Genomic DNA, 18,197 nt, shown 5'->3' on the forward strand with positions numbered 1-18,197 from the left:
GATTCCTACCTAAAATCCTAAATTTGGCTTCCAGAACCTCTCTCCCACATTTTCCTATGTCGTTGGTGCCCACGTGTACCACGACAGCCTGCTCTTCCCCAGTACTGTTTATAATCCTATCTAGGTGACGCGTGAGTTCTGCCACTTTCACACCAGGCAGGCAAGTTACCAGGCGGTCCTCACATCCACCAGCCACCCTGCTATCTACATTTCTAATAATCGAATCACCAACTATGATGGCCGGCCTAACCCTTCCCTCCTGGGCAGTAGCCCTGGGAGACTTGTCTTCAGTGCGAGAGGACAATACATCACCTGGAGAGCAGGTCCTTGCTACAGGATCACTTCCTGCTACACCAGGGTGATGTCCTCCTACTGGGAGACCTTTCTGATCCAAGGCAGCACTGGGGCTGCCAGACTGGATTTGGGATTTGAAGTTGATGTTTCCCCAGTATCTGAGATGGCACATTAAGCAAAATAAAACCCACAACACTTAAATTGCCAGTTCCTATAATCCCCTCTAAGTTATTGTGGCCGACCAAAACAAGGAGATCTTCCTGCAACCCCACCATATGTGAAGGAAAGTGCCTACTTCTCCACACCCTCTCCAACAGAGGGCACTTAAAGACGGGTATCTGTGATGTAATCTTTGTGGTGTTAGATGCCATCTCATAAGCAATTTATAACAATTTTCTTGCGATACTGTACATATGGAACTTTTCCAAACTGAATTAAAGACCTGATCCCATGTTTCTGGTGTAAGCTGTCTCCCCAGGTCAGTTTCCCAGGCCCCAATATGAAGAAAAGGTTGTCCAACAGGTGCATTGAGAAGGGAGTAAATTTTGAAGACCATGCCTCTTTTCCTATCCGCTTCCTCACATAAATGTTCAAAAAGGGTCTTCCCTTTGGCCAAGGAAGGGGAGACCTCTGGTGAATGGAGGAAATGGACCACTTGATGGTAAGCTAGTAAATCCAATCCATCCAAATTATATTTGGTCTTAATGTCATCATGGGACATAGGAGAGTCCCCAAGCAATACATGTTCAATTCGTGTTATTCTGTATCTGTGCCACTCCTTAAAGGCCTTATTAAGATTTCCTTTGAGGAATAATGTATTGTGAAATAATCCCTCTGCCCCACAAGCTTATCCCTTCATTTAGTCCATATGCTTAGTGTGGTATATAAGGAGATTGGAGGATTCCCTCCACAATACCAAGTATGTTGCGGCTGCCAAGGCATTGCTTTCAGAGGTATCCCCCCCCCCCCACACACACACACTATATGTTGCTTAAGGTGGACCCACTGTTTGGCAGTTGTTACCCTGTGCATGTCTGGAATGGCCTTAAATTGAGCCACGGTGTAGTAGCATTGCAGGTTTGGTACCACCAAACCCCCTCTATTTCTGGGCTAAAATAAGAAAAGATGTGATACCCGTGGAGGGTGTCTCCGCCAAATAAAGTTGAAGATTTTTTTCTGCCATACATGGAGGATAGCAAAGCTTATGAAAATTGGTAAAGTAATAAAGAGATACAAAAAACGAGGGAGGGTGTTCATTTTTACTATAGCAGTCCATCCCAACCATGAAAAATGTTCTCTGTCCCATCTAAGAAAATCTCTCTCCACTGTCTGTTGTAAAGGACATTAATTCAGCGAAAAAAGATTCTTCACATCAGGCCCAATCTGAATTCCTAAATACTTTATTGAATGTTTGGCCCACTTAAAGGGAAAGGCTTCTTTTAAACGACGAACTTCATCTTCTGTTAAAGTGACATTTAGGATTTCAGATTTATCTAAATTAACTTTAAATCCAGAAATAGCACTGAAAGACTGAAGTTCAGTTGTGATATTTGGCAACGACAACCCAGATTTAGTCAAGGTAAATAAACTATCTTCCACAAAAAAGATATTTTAAGATTCATATCCTCTCTTTGTAAACCATAAATCCTAGTAGTGCTTCGAACTCTAGAAGCAAATGGTTCTAGAAATAAAGCAAATAAAAGTAGGGATAGAGGACATCCTTGACGCGTACCTTTTTGCACAGGAAAATTACTACCATACCCCCCATTAACCTTGACACAGGCCCTAGGATCATTGTATAATTGCAAACTGCATTTTCTGGAAGAGGAATGGCCAGTGGACCAAGTCAAACGCTTTTTCAATGTCAATAGAGAGAAGTAAAAATGGAATGAACAGAAGAACATGCCATACTGGGTCAGACCAAGGGTCCATCAAGCCCAGCATCCTGTTTCCAACAGTGGCCAATCCAGGTCATAAAAACCTGGCAAGTACCCAAAAACTGTCTATTCCATGTTACCGTTGCTAGTAATAGCAGTGGCTATTTTCTAAGTCAACTTAATTAATAGCAGGTAATGGACTTCTCCTCCAAGAACTTATCCAATCCTTTTTTAAACACAGCTATACTAACTGCACTAACCACATCCTCTGGCAACAAATTCCAGAGTTTAATTGTGCATTGAGTGAAAAAGAACTTTCTCCGATTAGTTTTAAATGTGCCCCATGCTAACTTCATGGAGTGCCCCCTAGTCTTTCTAATATCTGAAAGAGTAAATAACTGATTCACATCTACCTGTTCTAGATCTCTCATGATTTTAAACACCTCTATCATATCCCCCCTCAGCCATCTCTTCTCCAAGCTGAAAAGTCCTAACCTCTTTCGTCTTTCCTCATAGGGGAGCTGTTCCATTCCCCTTATCATTTTGGTAGCCCTTCTCTGTACCTTCTCCATCGCAATTATATCTTTTTTGAGATGTGGTGGCCAGAATACAGGGAGGAATAGAAATTAGTAAATTCAAGGTGCGGTCTCACCATGGAGCGATACAGAGTCATTATGACTTTTTCCGTTTTATTCACCATTTCCTTTCTAATAATTCCCAACATTCTGTTTGCTATTTTGACTGCCGCAGCACACTGAACCGACGATTTCAATGTGTTATCCACTATGACGCCTAGATCTCTTTCTTGGGTTGTAGTACCTAATATGGAACCTAACATTGTGTAACTGTAGCATGGGTTATTTTTCCCTATATGCATCACCTTGCACTTATCCACATTAAATTTCACACTTATCCACATTAAATTTCATGACCTCTTTCTTAACTCACCATAAAATGTCCGTGGCTTTGCTTATGTTGTCTGTCGCCTGTCGCCATTCGTTGGGGGATAAAGCTCACCTGGTCCCTATGTACTAGTCCTGAAAGGACTGTATTCAGTCACCCCGCTAATACTCTAGCCAAGTTTTTTAGGTCTACATTAATTAGTGAAATTGGTAGATATGACCCGCATAAAGCAGGGTCTCTTCCTGGCTTGGCAATGATTGTGATTCCTACAATGTTAGAATGTCGGGGAAGAGCAGCTCCTGCCCTAATACTATTAAACTCTGTTAAGGGACCTACCAACAGGGGAGCAAACTTTTTATAATAACTGCTTGTGAACCCATCCAACCCCTGGGACTTTCCAGATTTGAGTGATTTGATTGCCTGTATAACTTCTGGTGAACTTATGGGCATATCCAAATATTGGCTTTAATCATCTGATAAAAAAAGGTAGTGAGACTGATTCCAAATAGTCTTCTATGTTAGCATTGGTAATGGACTCATCCCTTCTATACAGGGAGGAATAGAAATTAGTAAAACATTCACTTATAATAGGAGAAGAGGTTATCATTTTGCCATTAGCGTCTTTTATCTTAGCAATATTATTCTGGGTAGCTAGAACCTTCAGTTTTCGTGCCAAGATCCTTCCCACCTTATTACGCCCCTCAAAGAAGATCTGTTTAGTACGTTCAAGCATGAATGCTATTTGAGCAGATTCTAGTATATTCAATTCACTTCTATTCACTTCAATTGCTTTAGTACAGAGCAATCTTGTGAATCCATATGGGAACGTGACAATGGTGCAATTTTATCCAGTAATGCAAGTCTGCGCCTTTCCTTTTCTCATTTAAGATAGGAAGTCTGGGCAATAAAATGGCCTCTAATAACTGCTTTAGAGCATTCCCAAATATTACCAATTGACCCTGTGGAGCTGTCATTCAAGTGGAAATACTCTTTAAGTTTGACATTGAGGGACATAAAAAATCTTCATCTTGAAGTCTGTCATTCAGGCGCCAATACCTTAATCCAGTATCTAGATCTGAAAGTTGAATCAAGACCCAAATAGGAGCGTGGTCGGGACCACGTGATGTCACAGATTCCCACCTCCATGGTCCTATTTTATAGATACTTATCTATGAAGAGATAGTCAATTCTTTAATATGTTCCATGGGGAACAGAATAGAAAGTATAGGACCTAGATGTCGGGTATTGCTGCCCCCCCCCTTTTGGTCAGGAAAGAGGTTAGTTCTGTCCGAGCCTTCGAGCTAGAAGTTAACCTAAAATGAGTTGTGTCCAATCTGAGATTTTTAACAAGGTTATGATCTCCACCCCATATGATTGAACCCTCTTGCAAACTGCTCAAGCACACCATCCAATATTCTCAAAAAGGCTGCTTGATCCGAACTAGGGGCATATATGCTTTATAAAGGTGAAGATTCCCTCCCACAATTTTTAATTTTAAAAGTATGTAACATCCAGAAGGGTCTGCGTGATGGAAAAGATATTCATAAATAAGGGACTGAGAGATGCCAACCCCTTCATATTTTGCACCCTGCATGCTGGTAGCTAAATAATTAACAGAGTACCCTTTGAAATTCAACACATGTTTGTATGGCCGTTTTATATGGGTTTCTTGATTTAAGCTACGGAAACCTTAAAGTAGCAAATCTTGAAGGAGGAGATGTCTTTTTTTTTTTTTAATATGTATTTAGCCCCTTAACAAAGGGACTAGACCTGCAGCAATGTCATAGAAGCTTAATGTAAAAAGAAAGTAGAGAAATAATAACCTTCCTTTTAAGTGCCCCAAAATTAAACCTTCTCCTTGTGCCATTAGTTCTACACAAAATAAGCTAGTGGGTATATCTCCCTCCCTTTTTCTTTACCCTCTCCCGCAACTACTGCATCATCCCCACGGACACCTCCCATCTTGGGGGACAAATCACACATATCAAAGAATTCTCCCAACCGGGAACCCCAGCAAACCCGTGCATTATGTCAGGGTCTAGTAAATCCAACTGAACCAAGAACTATCGGTTAACCTGTAAGGTAAACAGCCCCACCAAGTGTGGAGGTAGACGTATAGTCCTTCTCCGATGGTGCTGAATGGGCACTTGTGGAGGTTTGATGCTCCAGCCTCCTATGGTTGCCAGCTCTTTGCCATCTCGGAGTTGCACTAATTTTAACCATGTCATCTTCTGCCCGCTGGACCTGGAAATGCACCGGCAGGTTGGCTTGTTTGAAGGCTTTTTCAGCCTCTTGCATAGTTTTGACTTTGTAGGTCACGCCATTCACCGAAAAGGAGAGCCCAAATGGGAATGTCCATCGATAGCGGATATTGCCCTCCCGCAGCGCGGTGGTGACTGCTTTCTAATCATAGCATTTATGTAATGTTATCGGCGCTAAGTTGTGAAAAATTAAAATCATGTGACCTTCCCAGGTCCATTCCTGATTCTTCCTGGCTGCAGCATAAATTTGTTCCTTAATGGAGTAGGTGTGCAGACAGATTATCATGTCTCTCGGCCAACTTGCAATTGTAGGCCCCAAAGATCTGTGAGCCCTTTCTATTTTTATTATCTCTGGGGCACTGGAATCATCTACTGTTGAGGGAGAGGCCATTGCTAGCAGGAATTTACAAATCATGGCCGACACAGCAAGACAATATACCCTGGTGTCTCTGGCATACATCAAATTCTTAAATTACATCATCGCATCCGGTTCTCCAAATCCTCCATTTTTTTCTGCCAGGGACTCCTGCTTGGCACGCAACTTTTTTTGGTTTGCAAGCTTCTTAAGAATGTCCTCCTGCCCTTCCACGCGTACATCCAGGTCGTCCACTCGTGCTTCTAGGGCCACCAGTTCATCTTGAATCTCCGAGACTGAGAGCAAGTCCTGCTTGTGTTTCATATTCGCCCAGAGTTCCATAAACCATCCTCTCGGTTCGTCTTGGGTTGGTATCTTGGATAAGCTGGTACATAAAGCATTGTCCACTTTCGCATTGGGGGCCTCGATTACGGCCTGCCTGTTTTCGGTCTCTGGTGCGTCCCCTGCAGTTTTGGAATATGAAAATTGTTTGAGGTCAGTGGTTTTCCTCTTGGTATTGTTATGCTATCGGCGCTTTCTCTGTCTGAAATAGGCTCTAAATAAGCACGGATAGTAGCAGTTTGCATCAGATTCGTTTGGGTTTGCCGGGAACTCACAGGGTAGGCAGCTATTCCTGATGGTGACATCAGTGCCCCCAGCATGGCATTTCTTGTGTTTTATGTACAGGATTTGGGTTGGGTGGTCAGTTTTTCCAAGAGCAAACTGTTTCCAGTTCAGGTATGGTAGTATTTGGGAGCGCGGTTTGACATTCTGTAGGGAAAGGTGTTTGGTGACAGAAAGGATTGTCAAGTTCACTTTACAGGTTCAGAATCTGTTGCATCTGTCTGAAGGTTTCCAGAGTCTAGAATTATCTACAGGTGCTAGGGTTCATGAAAGCAGCCTTGGATCTAATATTGTAGACTGGAGCACATATGCACACTCTACAAGTATCTCTCTTGTTTCAGTGGAAGGCATTTGACAAAATCCCCCATGAGAGGCTTCTAAGAAAATTAAAAAGTCATGGGATAGGAGACAATGTACTTCTGTGGATTGCAAACTGGTTAAAAGATAGAAAACAGAGAGTATGATTAAATGGTCTTTTTTTCTCAGTGGAGAAGAATAAACAGTGGAGTGCCTCAGGGATTTATACTTGGACTGGTGCTTTTTAATATATTTATAAATGATTTGGGAAGGGTAACGACAAGTGAGGTGATCAGTTTTGCAGATGACACAAAATTATTTGGAGTAGTTAAATCACAAGCAGATTATGATAAATTGCAGGAGGACTTTGTGACACTTGAAGATTGGGCATCCAAATGGTAGATGAAATTTAATGTGGATAAGTGCAAGGTAATGCATGTGGGGGTGGGGGGTGGTGGAACTGGCTGTGCCAAGGAAGGGGGACAGGGAGCCGGGGATTAATTTTCTGGAGGGAATGCTTTCCTAAAGAGCCAAGTTTTGAGATTCTTTCTGAAGGAAGGCGTAGAGGGGTCAGTTCTGAGAGGAGCCGAGAGGTTGTTCAAGATGTGGGGACCTGCTATTGATGGAGCACATTCTCTTGTGGAGACTCGGTTAACTTTCTTAATGGAGGGAGTTGTAAGTAAACCTGTGTTGGATGAGCACAGGTTTCTTGTAGGGATGCAGGGGTGCAGTGGGTCTTGTAGCCATCTGGTCTTGACATTGTGGATTGCTTTGTGAATGAGCATGAGGATCTTATATTCGGGCCGATACAGTAAAGTCCGCGGGAGAGCGGACGAACGCCCGCTCTCCTGGCACTCGCACCGGCCCCTCGCTTTTACTGCTTTTCTGTGCACTTTCCTGGTGCCGGAAGAAATTAAGATCTCATGGCTACAAAGAAGAATGCCAAACTCAAACTGTTCTTTAGCTGATGGAAAGACTGATGGAAAGACTCCGTATCCACTGAAGTAGATAGCCTATCTCAACCGTGACCATAGTTGAACCTTTTCTCTCTCTTTTTGCTATGGCCAATTAATAGGGAAGGTTGTTCAAAGAATAGGAAACATTGAGTACAGGTGGTTCTGGTAATACCAGATTGGCCCAGATATCACTGGTATGAGGATCTCATGAGGCTCAAAATGGGGGAGCCATTGAGATTTGGTCATATTCAAAGATTGTTATGGCAGGGCTTGGTTTTCATTGAAGATTCAGCTCCCTTTTGTCTTGCGGCTTGGTTAAAGACGGAGACTGAAGAGCAGAGGTTATGTGGATGAAGTGATGACCACTTTGCTTCAGGCCTATACTAGAGTCTGGAAGGGTTTTGAAGCTTGGTATGCCAAGGCAGGCATTTCCTCTTTTAAGGTGCTAGTTTCCTTGATTCTGTCTTTCTTGGTTTGAATTCCCTCAAGGTGCAGGTGGTGGCTATAACCTGTTAATAGAGGGAAAGTACAGGGGATGTCCTTATCTCACCCAGATATTTCATAATTTATGAAGGGTGTGCAATATTTGTCCATCATTTGAAAATCCTCATGGGATCTCAGTTTAGTTCTTTGAGCTTATTAGGGAGGTGTCTATCAAGGATCTTGTGCTCAAGATGGTCTTCTAGATAGTAATCAGGTTAGCAATATGCATTTTAGAACTACAAGCCTTATCATGTAAATCTGTTCTTGAAGATTTCAGAAGGCAGGAGCAAGTGTTTTCACCTTTTCAGTTGGTACAGTCAGTTGAGTTGCCATCCTTCAAAAAGCCAAATTCGTTGGAGTTTTAGGGAGCTTCACTTGTATGCGCATATAGCTCTGTTCAAATACTTAAAGTTAATAAATTGCTTCAGGAGGTTGGATCATTTGTTCATTCTCCATGGACAAAGAAGAGGAGAGGCAGCTTCAAAAACCATGATAGCTAGGTGGCTTAAGAAGGCGATTGGCTCAGCCTCCATTTCAAAGGGTCTGTTTGTCCCCGAAGGTCTCAGAACACATTTAGCTGGACACGGGCCTAGTGGAATGTGCTTTTGTGGGCAGAGCTTCTTTTGTTTTCATTGGAGGAGATTTCCAGGATATCAACATGGGCTTCGTTGCATACTTTCTCCAAGTATTACAGAATGGATGTTGAGACAAGAAAAGATGTTGCCTATGGGGCAGGCAGCTTGAGAGCAGGCTTATCAGGTTAACTCCCTGAGTAAGGATGACTAGGTTACATCCCATATGTCTGGACTGATCTTGTGAAACGATAAACAAGGAAAAGTGTAGTTCTTCCATGATGATTTTCTTTCCTTGAGCCTTATCAGATCAGTCCAAGATGCCATCCATTTTTAGCATGTAGCCTCCTTTATATTGTATGTATTAATTCCAAGATAATTTATCTGTGGGTTTATATTTTTCTCTCATGTTTAAGATCTCCTGATGTTGGAGGAATCAGGCTTAGTTTGGGGCTTTTTTTTTTTATTTTTTTTAAAGGAATTCTCCTCTGCTCAGGGGAAGGTTAGAATTTAGTCTTGTTTGCTTTAATGCAGAAATACTGAGGAGCTGCAAGTGACACAGTATTCTATATAGGGTAATGTCAGGAAAACAGTTTTCTCTCTGTCTGCTGATAGGGGAGCAAAACACATGTGTCCAGATTGGACTGGTTTGACTCGAGAAAAAAAATTAGCAGACAAGAACTAAATTTTTCCATTCTCAATTGATCATTCTTTTAGTGTCTCCTTTGTTTCTTTCATCCTTTTTTCCCTTCAAGATCTATCTTTGTATCCAAGCTTATTTTCCCACTAGATTCTATTCCAACTTTTATTCTTCTGAAGAACTCATTCTTCTTTCCTCCTATCATTCTTCGGTATTTCTCTTTCCTTAGGCATTATTCCCAATTTCATTAAATTTGCTGTTGTGTATCCTATTCTTAATAAGCCCTCTTTCAGTCCCATCCCTGTCTGTTTTAGCATTTCTTTGCTTACTTTCCTCTTTGAAATCCTCAAGTGTGCCATGTACCAACAGATACATTATTTTTCTTTTCTCTTGTTTGGTTGATTATATGTGACTTCTCTTTCCTGCTTCTTTACAGGTCTTGCTTTCTTGAGCCTCTCTGCTGCAACATTGGTCACCCTGTCCATCTGTCTAATCATTCCTTCCTGTATTGTTCTGGCTCTCTTTCAGGGTTCTTATCAGCAGTTCTTATTGTGATCAGTCCTCATTTTCTGTGGGTGTTCTTCATTGCTCTGTTCTTGACCCTTTGCTATTTTTTTGCTCGTGTTCAATATGGAAGCACTTATTTCCTCTGTTGGCACACCAGTCTTCTGCACTGATACCCAGATCTATCATTCCCTTTTCCATCTCTGGTTTTGGGACAGCTATCAGTGTTCTGTCAGCTCTGCTTTTTTGGTTTACTGTCATTTTCTAAATCTTATCCCTTCCATGACTGAAATACTTTACTTCTCTGCTTCTGCCCATACTGTATTTCCAGGTCACCACCAAGGTTGTCCTGTTTTATCTCTGACCCACTTTCCTCATATGATTCCACCAAGAATCTTGGTATTACTCAACCCTTCTATCTCCCTTTACTCCCACATTTCCTCTTTGTGCTCCTCCCTACTAAGAAGTGGTGGAGGCCATTGCTTTAGCAGAGCTTTGGCATACTTGAGACAGATACGGAAGACATAGTGTTGGGAAAAGGTTTGAGAGGACAGATAAGACAGTGGAGGGAGGAGTTGGTGTTGGGTTGCATAAGGAATTTTAAATGTGCGTCAACCCAAATTGGATAAATCTCTACTGGGCAGATTGGATAGACCATTCTGATCTTTATTGTCCATCATTTACTATGTTACCAACTTCATCATAATCATCATTCTTTTGCCTTGTCTTCTTGACTACTACAACAGGCTTCTCGTAGATCTTCCGGACTCTTCACATTGTATCTAACTATATTTTGATTTTGGTTATGTCTTATTGGTTTTCTTAATTGTATTATGTGAATTGGCTGACCTTCTTTAGTTATGTTTTGATTTATTATGTTATCTTATTCTTTTATGTTGTTTGGTTATAACCATTTTAGTTGTATTTTATATATTGGGCCAGTAACTTTAAAACGAGTGCATAGGTGCCCATATGCTGGAATTTTAAATAGTGCACACAGTTGTGCATGTACGGTTTAAAATATGCCTGTGTATGTGTGCTCTTGATTTTAAGCAGTTACTCAAGCAAACATATTTCACATATTTTCCTTAGGACTTTGTCGGCTTTAACGCGCACAGATAAACATATTTTTAAAAGTTGCTCGCGTGAAGGATATTCCTAGTTTTACCATTTAGTCCACCAGTTTTCCCAATCTGTCATGAAGTCATCCAGACGTCTGTTTCTTCAGCTTGCATTCCCTCTTGTTGGCTCAGATCCCTCACCCAGTTTTTTTTTGTTTTTTTTAGATCTAAACAGAGATTTATACAGACTTACACCTCATCAAGAGCAGAAATAGAGTGGCTACCAGCCTGCTGTGACCACCGGATTTAAAATAAGGATTTATGTGCTTAAATTTTGGCCCCACCCTGGAATACTCCTGTTACTCCCCAACTCCACCCCTTTTCTTTTACTCATGCATGCGCATATAAGTACATAATTTGCGGCTTTCAAAATCCGCGTTGCTCATATGCGGCCCATAAACTCGCATTTAAGGGCTTTTTAACACAAGCAGTGCTTTTAAAATTCACCCCATGTGTTTATTATTTTTAAGAATTAGTTGTTTTGTTAGCAGGTTTCAAATTGTATTTATACATCACTTTTAATTACAAGTTGTAAGATATAGTGATTCATCAAGTTAAATAAACCATAACTGCAGAACTCTGCTACTTGAATGTTATAGCTCAAGCTCCATTACTTTCATGTCTCTCTGCTTTTGGTCTCTCTTCATTAACTCCCTTTCAAGTTCCAACATGTTTTTTTTTTTTTACCTTAAATGCATACATAATCTGGTTCCACCTTATTTCTCTGACCTTTTTCATTATGATTTTGCTCTTAATCTTCTACTCCCAGTTGTGCACCTTATTCAATATCCCTTGTACCAAGCAGGCTATTTGCCACTTCTGTGCCTGCTCTCCTTAGGCACTTTCTCTTGGAACATATCTCTGAGGTTTAAGAAGTTCTCACTTCTCTCTTCTGTTCCCACTCACATTTAGTTTTGCTACTCCAGTTCTGCTCTCTTGTCTATGTATTGCTTTTTCTTTTGTGATTTTAACTGTAAACTGCTCTGTGCAGTGTGCCATTATATAAAAGCCACAAATAGTTAGATATATATTTAAAATGCATGTACTTAATAGAATATAATTTTTTTCCCCTTTATTGAAAGCATACTTCAGACTATGAACAGGAGTGAATTAGCATAAGAATAGCATGTTTCAGTAAGGAGATGCACAAGGAAACTGAACCAAAGAGGTCCTGTTAAAAAGAGTACATGTCAGTTTCATTAAAATTATATCCTACTCATTAACGTAGTATATCATGTAACTTTAGGATCAAAGTAAACATGCTTTGTGACAGTTGTGCTTTCTTGTACTTTGATTTCTAGTAAATGCATGAAACTCTAATCATACATTATCAAAGGAGAGAAAAAAGATTTGTTGAGCTCTGTGGGACCTGAAGTCAAGCTTCCTAAAGTGAGACAATGTGTGAAAACTAATAGTAGCTCAGAAGCAGCAGGCACTAGATAGTTAAAATGATGGGAACAAATATAGTAATTGGAACTGTATGGACAAAGCCCCTGATTGCACATAAATGACATTGGAAGGCAAATTTGCATTCTTTGGTTCAACTTCTAGGATTTATGATTTTAGTACCAAAATAAATTGAATCTTTGTTTTATATGTGTGTGCTGCATTGTATATGTGTGAGAGCAAATGTAAACATATAATAGGCAACACCATTATTCCTATTTTTGTATTTTCTTTTTCCCTAGGAGGAGGCAGGTTTTCTGAAGGAACAGCTTCGCAAAGCTGAGGATCAGATTCAGGCTAGCAGACAGGAAAATTTGTTGCTGACACAAGAGCTCAGTGATGCAGTAAACGTGAGAGATAAGACCATGGCTGATCTGCATAATGCCAGACTGGAAAATGAGAATGTGAAGAAGCAGCTAGCTGATGCACTGACTGAACTTCAGTCACGCGAGTCTCAGTTGCAGAAGGCACAAGCTGCTGCTGAGAAAAATGAACAGGTAAAGCTTTTCTATTCAGAAGTGAGCTACCCCAAGCACTCAGCAAAATCACAGAATTAGCACATTTTGTGTAGTTGAGATTCGGAGTTTGTTAAATGAGCAAGACGAGTAGAAAGTTTGTTGGGGAACACCACCATGCTCACATAATAAAAATAAAAGAAGTCTGTGGAAATAATGTAAAATGGAATGTAAGTCCTTACTCACTGCAGCTGTCATGCCCTCTGACTAGGCTGAAATGCTTCAAGGTGAGCACTGCTTTAGACCTTGCTGAGAGTCAAAACATATATTTATTTTTAATTTTTATATACTGACATTCTAGTATAATATACAAATCATACCGGTTTACATTAAAATAGGAGATGCAGGAAAAAAGTTACCTTTGTCAAATACATTTAACATTAATAACAATGAAAATTGTTAACAAGGGATAACAACTATGAAAAAAGAGAAAGGTAAACAAAAGTGGAAGAAATATAGAAGTTAAAAAGAAAAAAACCGAAAAGGTAGCACCAAGGGGTGCACAAAGGGGAGTGCCCCTTTGTCGCGCCCCCTTCGGCGTGCGACGCCAGGTGGAATGGCGCCGTTTACTGGCTCGATGCTGGGCTGGATGACATCACAAGGGGGCGGGCCTCATGCTCACATTTTAAAGCTGATTTTTTTCATTTTTTTTGAGCTTTTCTCTTCAGTGAAGCATCTCAAAAGTGCCCGATTGGTGCTGATGCTAGTGATTGAGTCTCCTTGCTGTGTTGATATACTTTCCTTGTTTTTTTGTAAAATATGTGTCATTTTGCTGGGCATTTCAGAATATAGAGAATGGATTGTGCCCTATTTGCACCAAAACATGTTAAAAGTAAAATGTTCTTCATTGTCTTAGAGTTGCAAAACCACAAGCAGAGTACACCTATTACAGCCTAGTGTGGAGGCAGCAGTCAGAATACTGAGGACCACCAGACTAGACAGCTCCCCAAACTCTTCTTGTAGGTGTTTTCACAAGACCATCTCTCTCTCTCTCAAGTTGTGTAAGCACCTTTTCCCAGAGATGAAAGGACTTCAGTTTTGGTTGCTATTAACATCTGCCTTCATGAATAAAAGGCATGAGATGGCTATTCTTTTCCTTCCTTAATGCAGCTAGAAACACTCTAGCAATTCTGTATAAACTACAGGTGACATTTTCTTTAAAGGTAATGGCCAATAGCACCACCGAGCAGGAATTGCGCAAGGAGGTGGAAGACCTCAAACTTCGACTTCAGATGGCTGCAGATCACTACAAGGAAAAATTTAAAGAATGTCAGAAGCTCCAAAAGCAAGTGATAAAACTCACCGAGCAGTCTGTGAGTATTTGCACACATAGTCTGTGTCCAATATTTTTCTTAGGTGACTGGAAGGGGTGGGGGGGAGAGAGAATGGGAAGAGAATACTGTATGTGTTCAATGTTGCAAAGAAAAACAGTGCAATCATTCTAAAACAATAGTTTCTAATGTGTAGAGCATATTGTATTTCAGAGACAACTGGTGTAGAAGGTATCTTAACAAGTGATACATATTACAAAATCTGTAACAGATTTAAAGCTGAAACCACTAACTAAAAAGGAACACCCATTGTATTTATAAAATATAGTGTGTTGTATTGACATATTACTTCTGATATGTTCTGTTAAACAATGCCTTTTATTTTTTTTTTGGGGGGGGGGGAGGGATCTTTATATTTCTGTTGATATTTAAAGAATTGTAAAAGCCATCACAATGCTGTAGAACAGGATTGTGCTTATAAAATAATATGATAGCACTAGGAAATTTTTGGCTATATTCATAACAGTAATGTTTCAGTTCCATTTCTTGGCCAACTGAGTGCATAAGTAACTTATTTCTATAGGTGTTCATTCGTATTTTATTTCTGTGTAGCACTGATGGTAAACTTAGTGGTGTAGAAGATAAACGTGAAAAACATTCTCAGAACACAAGTAGAATGGCAGTCCTCACATATGGGTGACATCAGATGGAACCTGGCATGGAAATTGATTTCAAAGGTTCTAAAAACTTTGAGCATATTCTACAGTACATATTGTGTACTGTGCTATACTGCTGTGCATCAATGTGAGGATCTTTCAGTCTTATCTTTTTTGTGGAATCTACTGGTCACAGTTGTTTATCTCTCCTGCTGTTACAGAACCTGCTACTTCCTTAAAAAGTAAGCATCGTCCTTCACAAGGCTCCATGGTCTTGTGTCTCTCTTTAGTCACTTATTTAGGTTTTTCAGTTGTTTCTGTTTTCTTTATTTTCAGCAACTATCTGGGGTACCAGTATCAGTGCATTGAAGCAGTCACAGTTTTATTTTCAGACTTTGCATTGTTTCATTTCTCTACATTACTGTTTTGTTGGATGCCCCTAAACGAGAAGAAGGCCGATGACTTTGACAGGTGCTCTCTCTGTCACAGATCCCAATGATAGATGCTTCCTTGCCTGGGGACTGACCATGATGTCTGGCGGGGGGCACCCCTCTGTACGACAGTGACCCCCTAGGGGTATCGATCCCAGCTTGATCTCATGGAAAAGCATTTCGGGATTCATAAGTCCAGCCCATTAGTATTTGAGTCAACACCCAGGAATTCAGGAGCTGCATAAACAGTTGTGAATCAAGCACCCTTGACAACGAGTGAAGACCAGACAGGACCGAGGGGACAAGCTGTTGCCTGTCTCCTCACACCCAAAAAGAGTGAAAGATTCGGCCTCTTGGATTCCAGGATCATGGAGCTCGGATGAGATGCACTGAGTGAAAGCCAAAGAGCATCGGCCTCAGTTAATGCACAGTGCTGGGAACAAGGACATTCTGCCTTCAAACTTTAATCCTCTCATATGTTCCTCTGGTGTGGAGCTTTCATCCTCTGAGCAGTCCTGGTAATTGCATCTGCCTCCAGTGGTCCAGGTATCGGCTACCAGTAACACCTTGGAAATTCTAGGATGATGTACCCTTCCCTCCTGCCTCCAAGGCTATGTTGGCATTGCAAATGTTTGAGCAGCAGCTGACTAGGAAAATCCAGGAGCTGCTGAATTGGAAGATGCAGAGCATCTGTGTCCTTGTAGACTGATGTCCAGCTGATATTGGAAGCCGTGCTGAAGCCTAGTGGAATGGCATTGGTTACTGCCTTACCATTAATGATTTTCATCCCACTGGGGGAGGAAACTTCTCCAAGGCACAGGAATTTGTTGGGGTCTAGGGCCCAACAAACAAGTCCTTCCCTTTCTGAGGCCTTGTCTGCTAGCTGGGTAAGATCCAGGTCCATGCCCCCAATCTACTAGTCTGTCTGAACCTTGGAATATTCTTGAAGTGTGTCTGTGGATCTGAGGATTTCCCTGATCAAGAGGAATCAACAGGTCTCCCTTCCAATCCCTCTCCTCCACAGGAAAGCAGAAAATCTCCTGCCAAGAACTTCTCTTTTGCCTGCTTTATTTAGAGAATGGTGGATGCCATTCCAAAAAGGAAGAAGAGTCCAGAATCAAGATGCTGGATATTCTCCAATTTGCGGAGCCTCCTAAGGATATCATGACAGTCTCTGTCTATGAAATCCTTCAGGAGGTGCAGATGAGAATGTAGGAGAGCCCCCTCTCTCTAGCTCCAGTGAATAAGAAGGCAGACATATGATATATTGTGTTCAGAAGTCTCCAGGATTCAAGAAGCAACAGCTGGAGGTTGAATCTGCTCTTTAGAAAGCCAAGAGGTGGTGAGCCCAATCCTTGGTGCCTCTGGGGAAGGATTTTCATATCCTGGTCTCACTTGGGAGGAAGGTTTTTCAGGGAGCTATGCTCAGTGCCCACATAGTGTTCTATCAGTTTTTTATGAGCCAGTATATGCAGGACATTATGAAGAGTGTGAAAGAAGTGTCAGAACAACTTCCTCTGAAGAAGTGTGATTACTTTGAAGCACTAGGGGACAAATGAATGGAGTGTGGAAAATGCATGGTCTGATTGATTTTTGATGTTTTTCAGATGTCACCAAGAGTCTGCAGTGGGTTTTGACATAACATTTGGTTTGCTATACTGGGTCACACCAAAGGTCCATCATGCCTAGTAGCCTATTTCCAACAGTGGCCAAACCAGGTGACAAGTACCTGGCAGGATTCCAAAGGATAGACAGATTCCATGCTGCTTATCCCAGGGTTAAGCAGTGGATTTCTGCAACTTCACCTTAATAATGATTTATGGACACTTCCTCCAGGAACGTGTTCAAACCTTTTTTAAATGCAGCTACACTAACTGATTTTAGCACATCTTCTGTCAATGAATTCCAGAGTTTAATCATGTGTTGAGTAAAAAAAATATTTTCTCTTATTAGTTTTAAATGTCCTACTTAGTGACTTCATTGTATGCCCCCTAACCTTTGTACTTTTTGAAAGAGTAAACAACCAAGTTTACGCATTCCATTCCACTCATTTTATAGACCTCTATCATATCTCCCCTCAGCTGTCCCTTCTCCAAGCTGAAGAATTCTAACATCTCTAGTCTTTCCTCATTAGGGGAGTCATTCCATCCCTTTTATCATTTTGGTCACCCTTTGTACCTCTTCTAATTCTGCTATATGTTTTTTGAAAGGTGGTGATTAGAACTGCACACAATACTCAAGATGAGGTCTCACTATGAAGTGATACAGAGGCAGCATGGTATTCTCTGTTTTGTTCTCCATTCCTTTCTTAATAATTCCTAATATTCTATTTGATTTCTTCGCTGCTGCTGCACATTGAGCAGAAGTTTCATAGAAACATAGAAACATGATGACAGAAAAGGTCACTATGGCCCATCCAGTCTGCTCATCCATCCAATTAATTTAGCATTATAATTCTCATCACTTCCTTAGAGATCTCCTGTATTTATCCCATGCTTTCTTGAATTCAGATATTGTTTTTCACTTACACTGGTAGACTGTTCCACACATCTTCCACTATCGCTATAAAGCAATATTTCTCACAGGACAAGCAGGATGGTAGTCCTCACATATGGGTGACATCAGTGGACGGAGCCCTGTACGGGAAAACTTTTCTGTCAAAGTTTCTATAACGCTTTGACTGACACTGGCACACTGAGTTATGACCGCAGGTGTCTCCCCTCCGTCTTCTTTTTTCTGCTCTGCAGTAAGCATATCGGTTAGGAGCTCTATGAGAAATTCTCACAATTTTTCCTCATGGAAACACTTAAACTTTTACTTCACAAACTCTTTTTCCCTGCACGGGTCTCCCTTCGTGTACATTTAATCGATGCTCGGTGAGTACTATGCCCTGTTTTTCGGTCGGTTCCTGTCACCTCACTACAGTCCCCCGGCCTACCAACCGAATTGCGGCCTTCCTGCTCCCTATGTTTTCATAGTTAGCCCCACATA

The 18,197-nt window shown here is 41.1% G+C and overlaps 1 protein-coding gene across 3 annotated transcripts in view; it reads left to right on the forward strand.

The window, feature by feature from the left end:
- The window catches only part of TAX1BP1 (Tax1 binding protein 1), a 262,473-nt gene that overhangs the window by 143,969 nt on the left and 100,307 nt on the right, over positions 1-18,197 (forward strand). For all 3 annotated transcript variants that reach the window (XM_029589185.1, XM_029589184.1, XM_029589183.1), the window contains exons 9-10: positions 12,576-12,830; positions 14,012-14,161. In XM_029589185.1, the coding sequence (XP_029445045.1) occupies positions 12,576-12,830; positions 14,012-14,161 (405 nt within the window). The remainder of the gene's footprint in view (positions 1-12,575; positions 12,831-14,011; positions 14,162-18,197) is intronic.

This window comes from Rhinatrema bivittatum, chromosome 2, assembly GCF_901001135.1.
Source record: "Rhinatrema bivittatum chromosome 2, aRhiBiv1.1, whole genome shotgun sequence".
NCBI classification, from domain to species: domain Eukaryota; kingdom Metazoa; phylum Chordata; class Amphibia; order Gymnophiona; family Rhinatrematidae; genus Rhinatrema; species Rhinatrema bivittatum.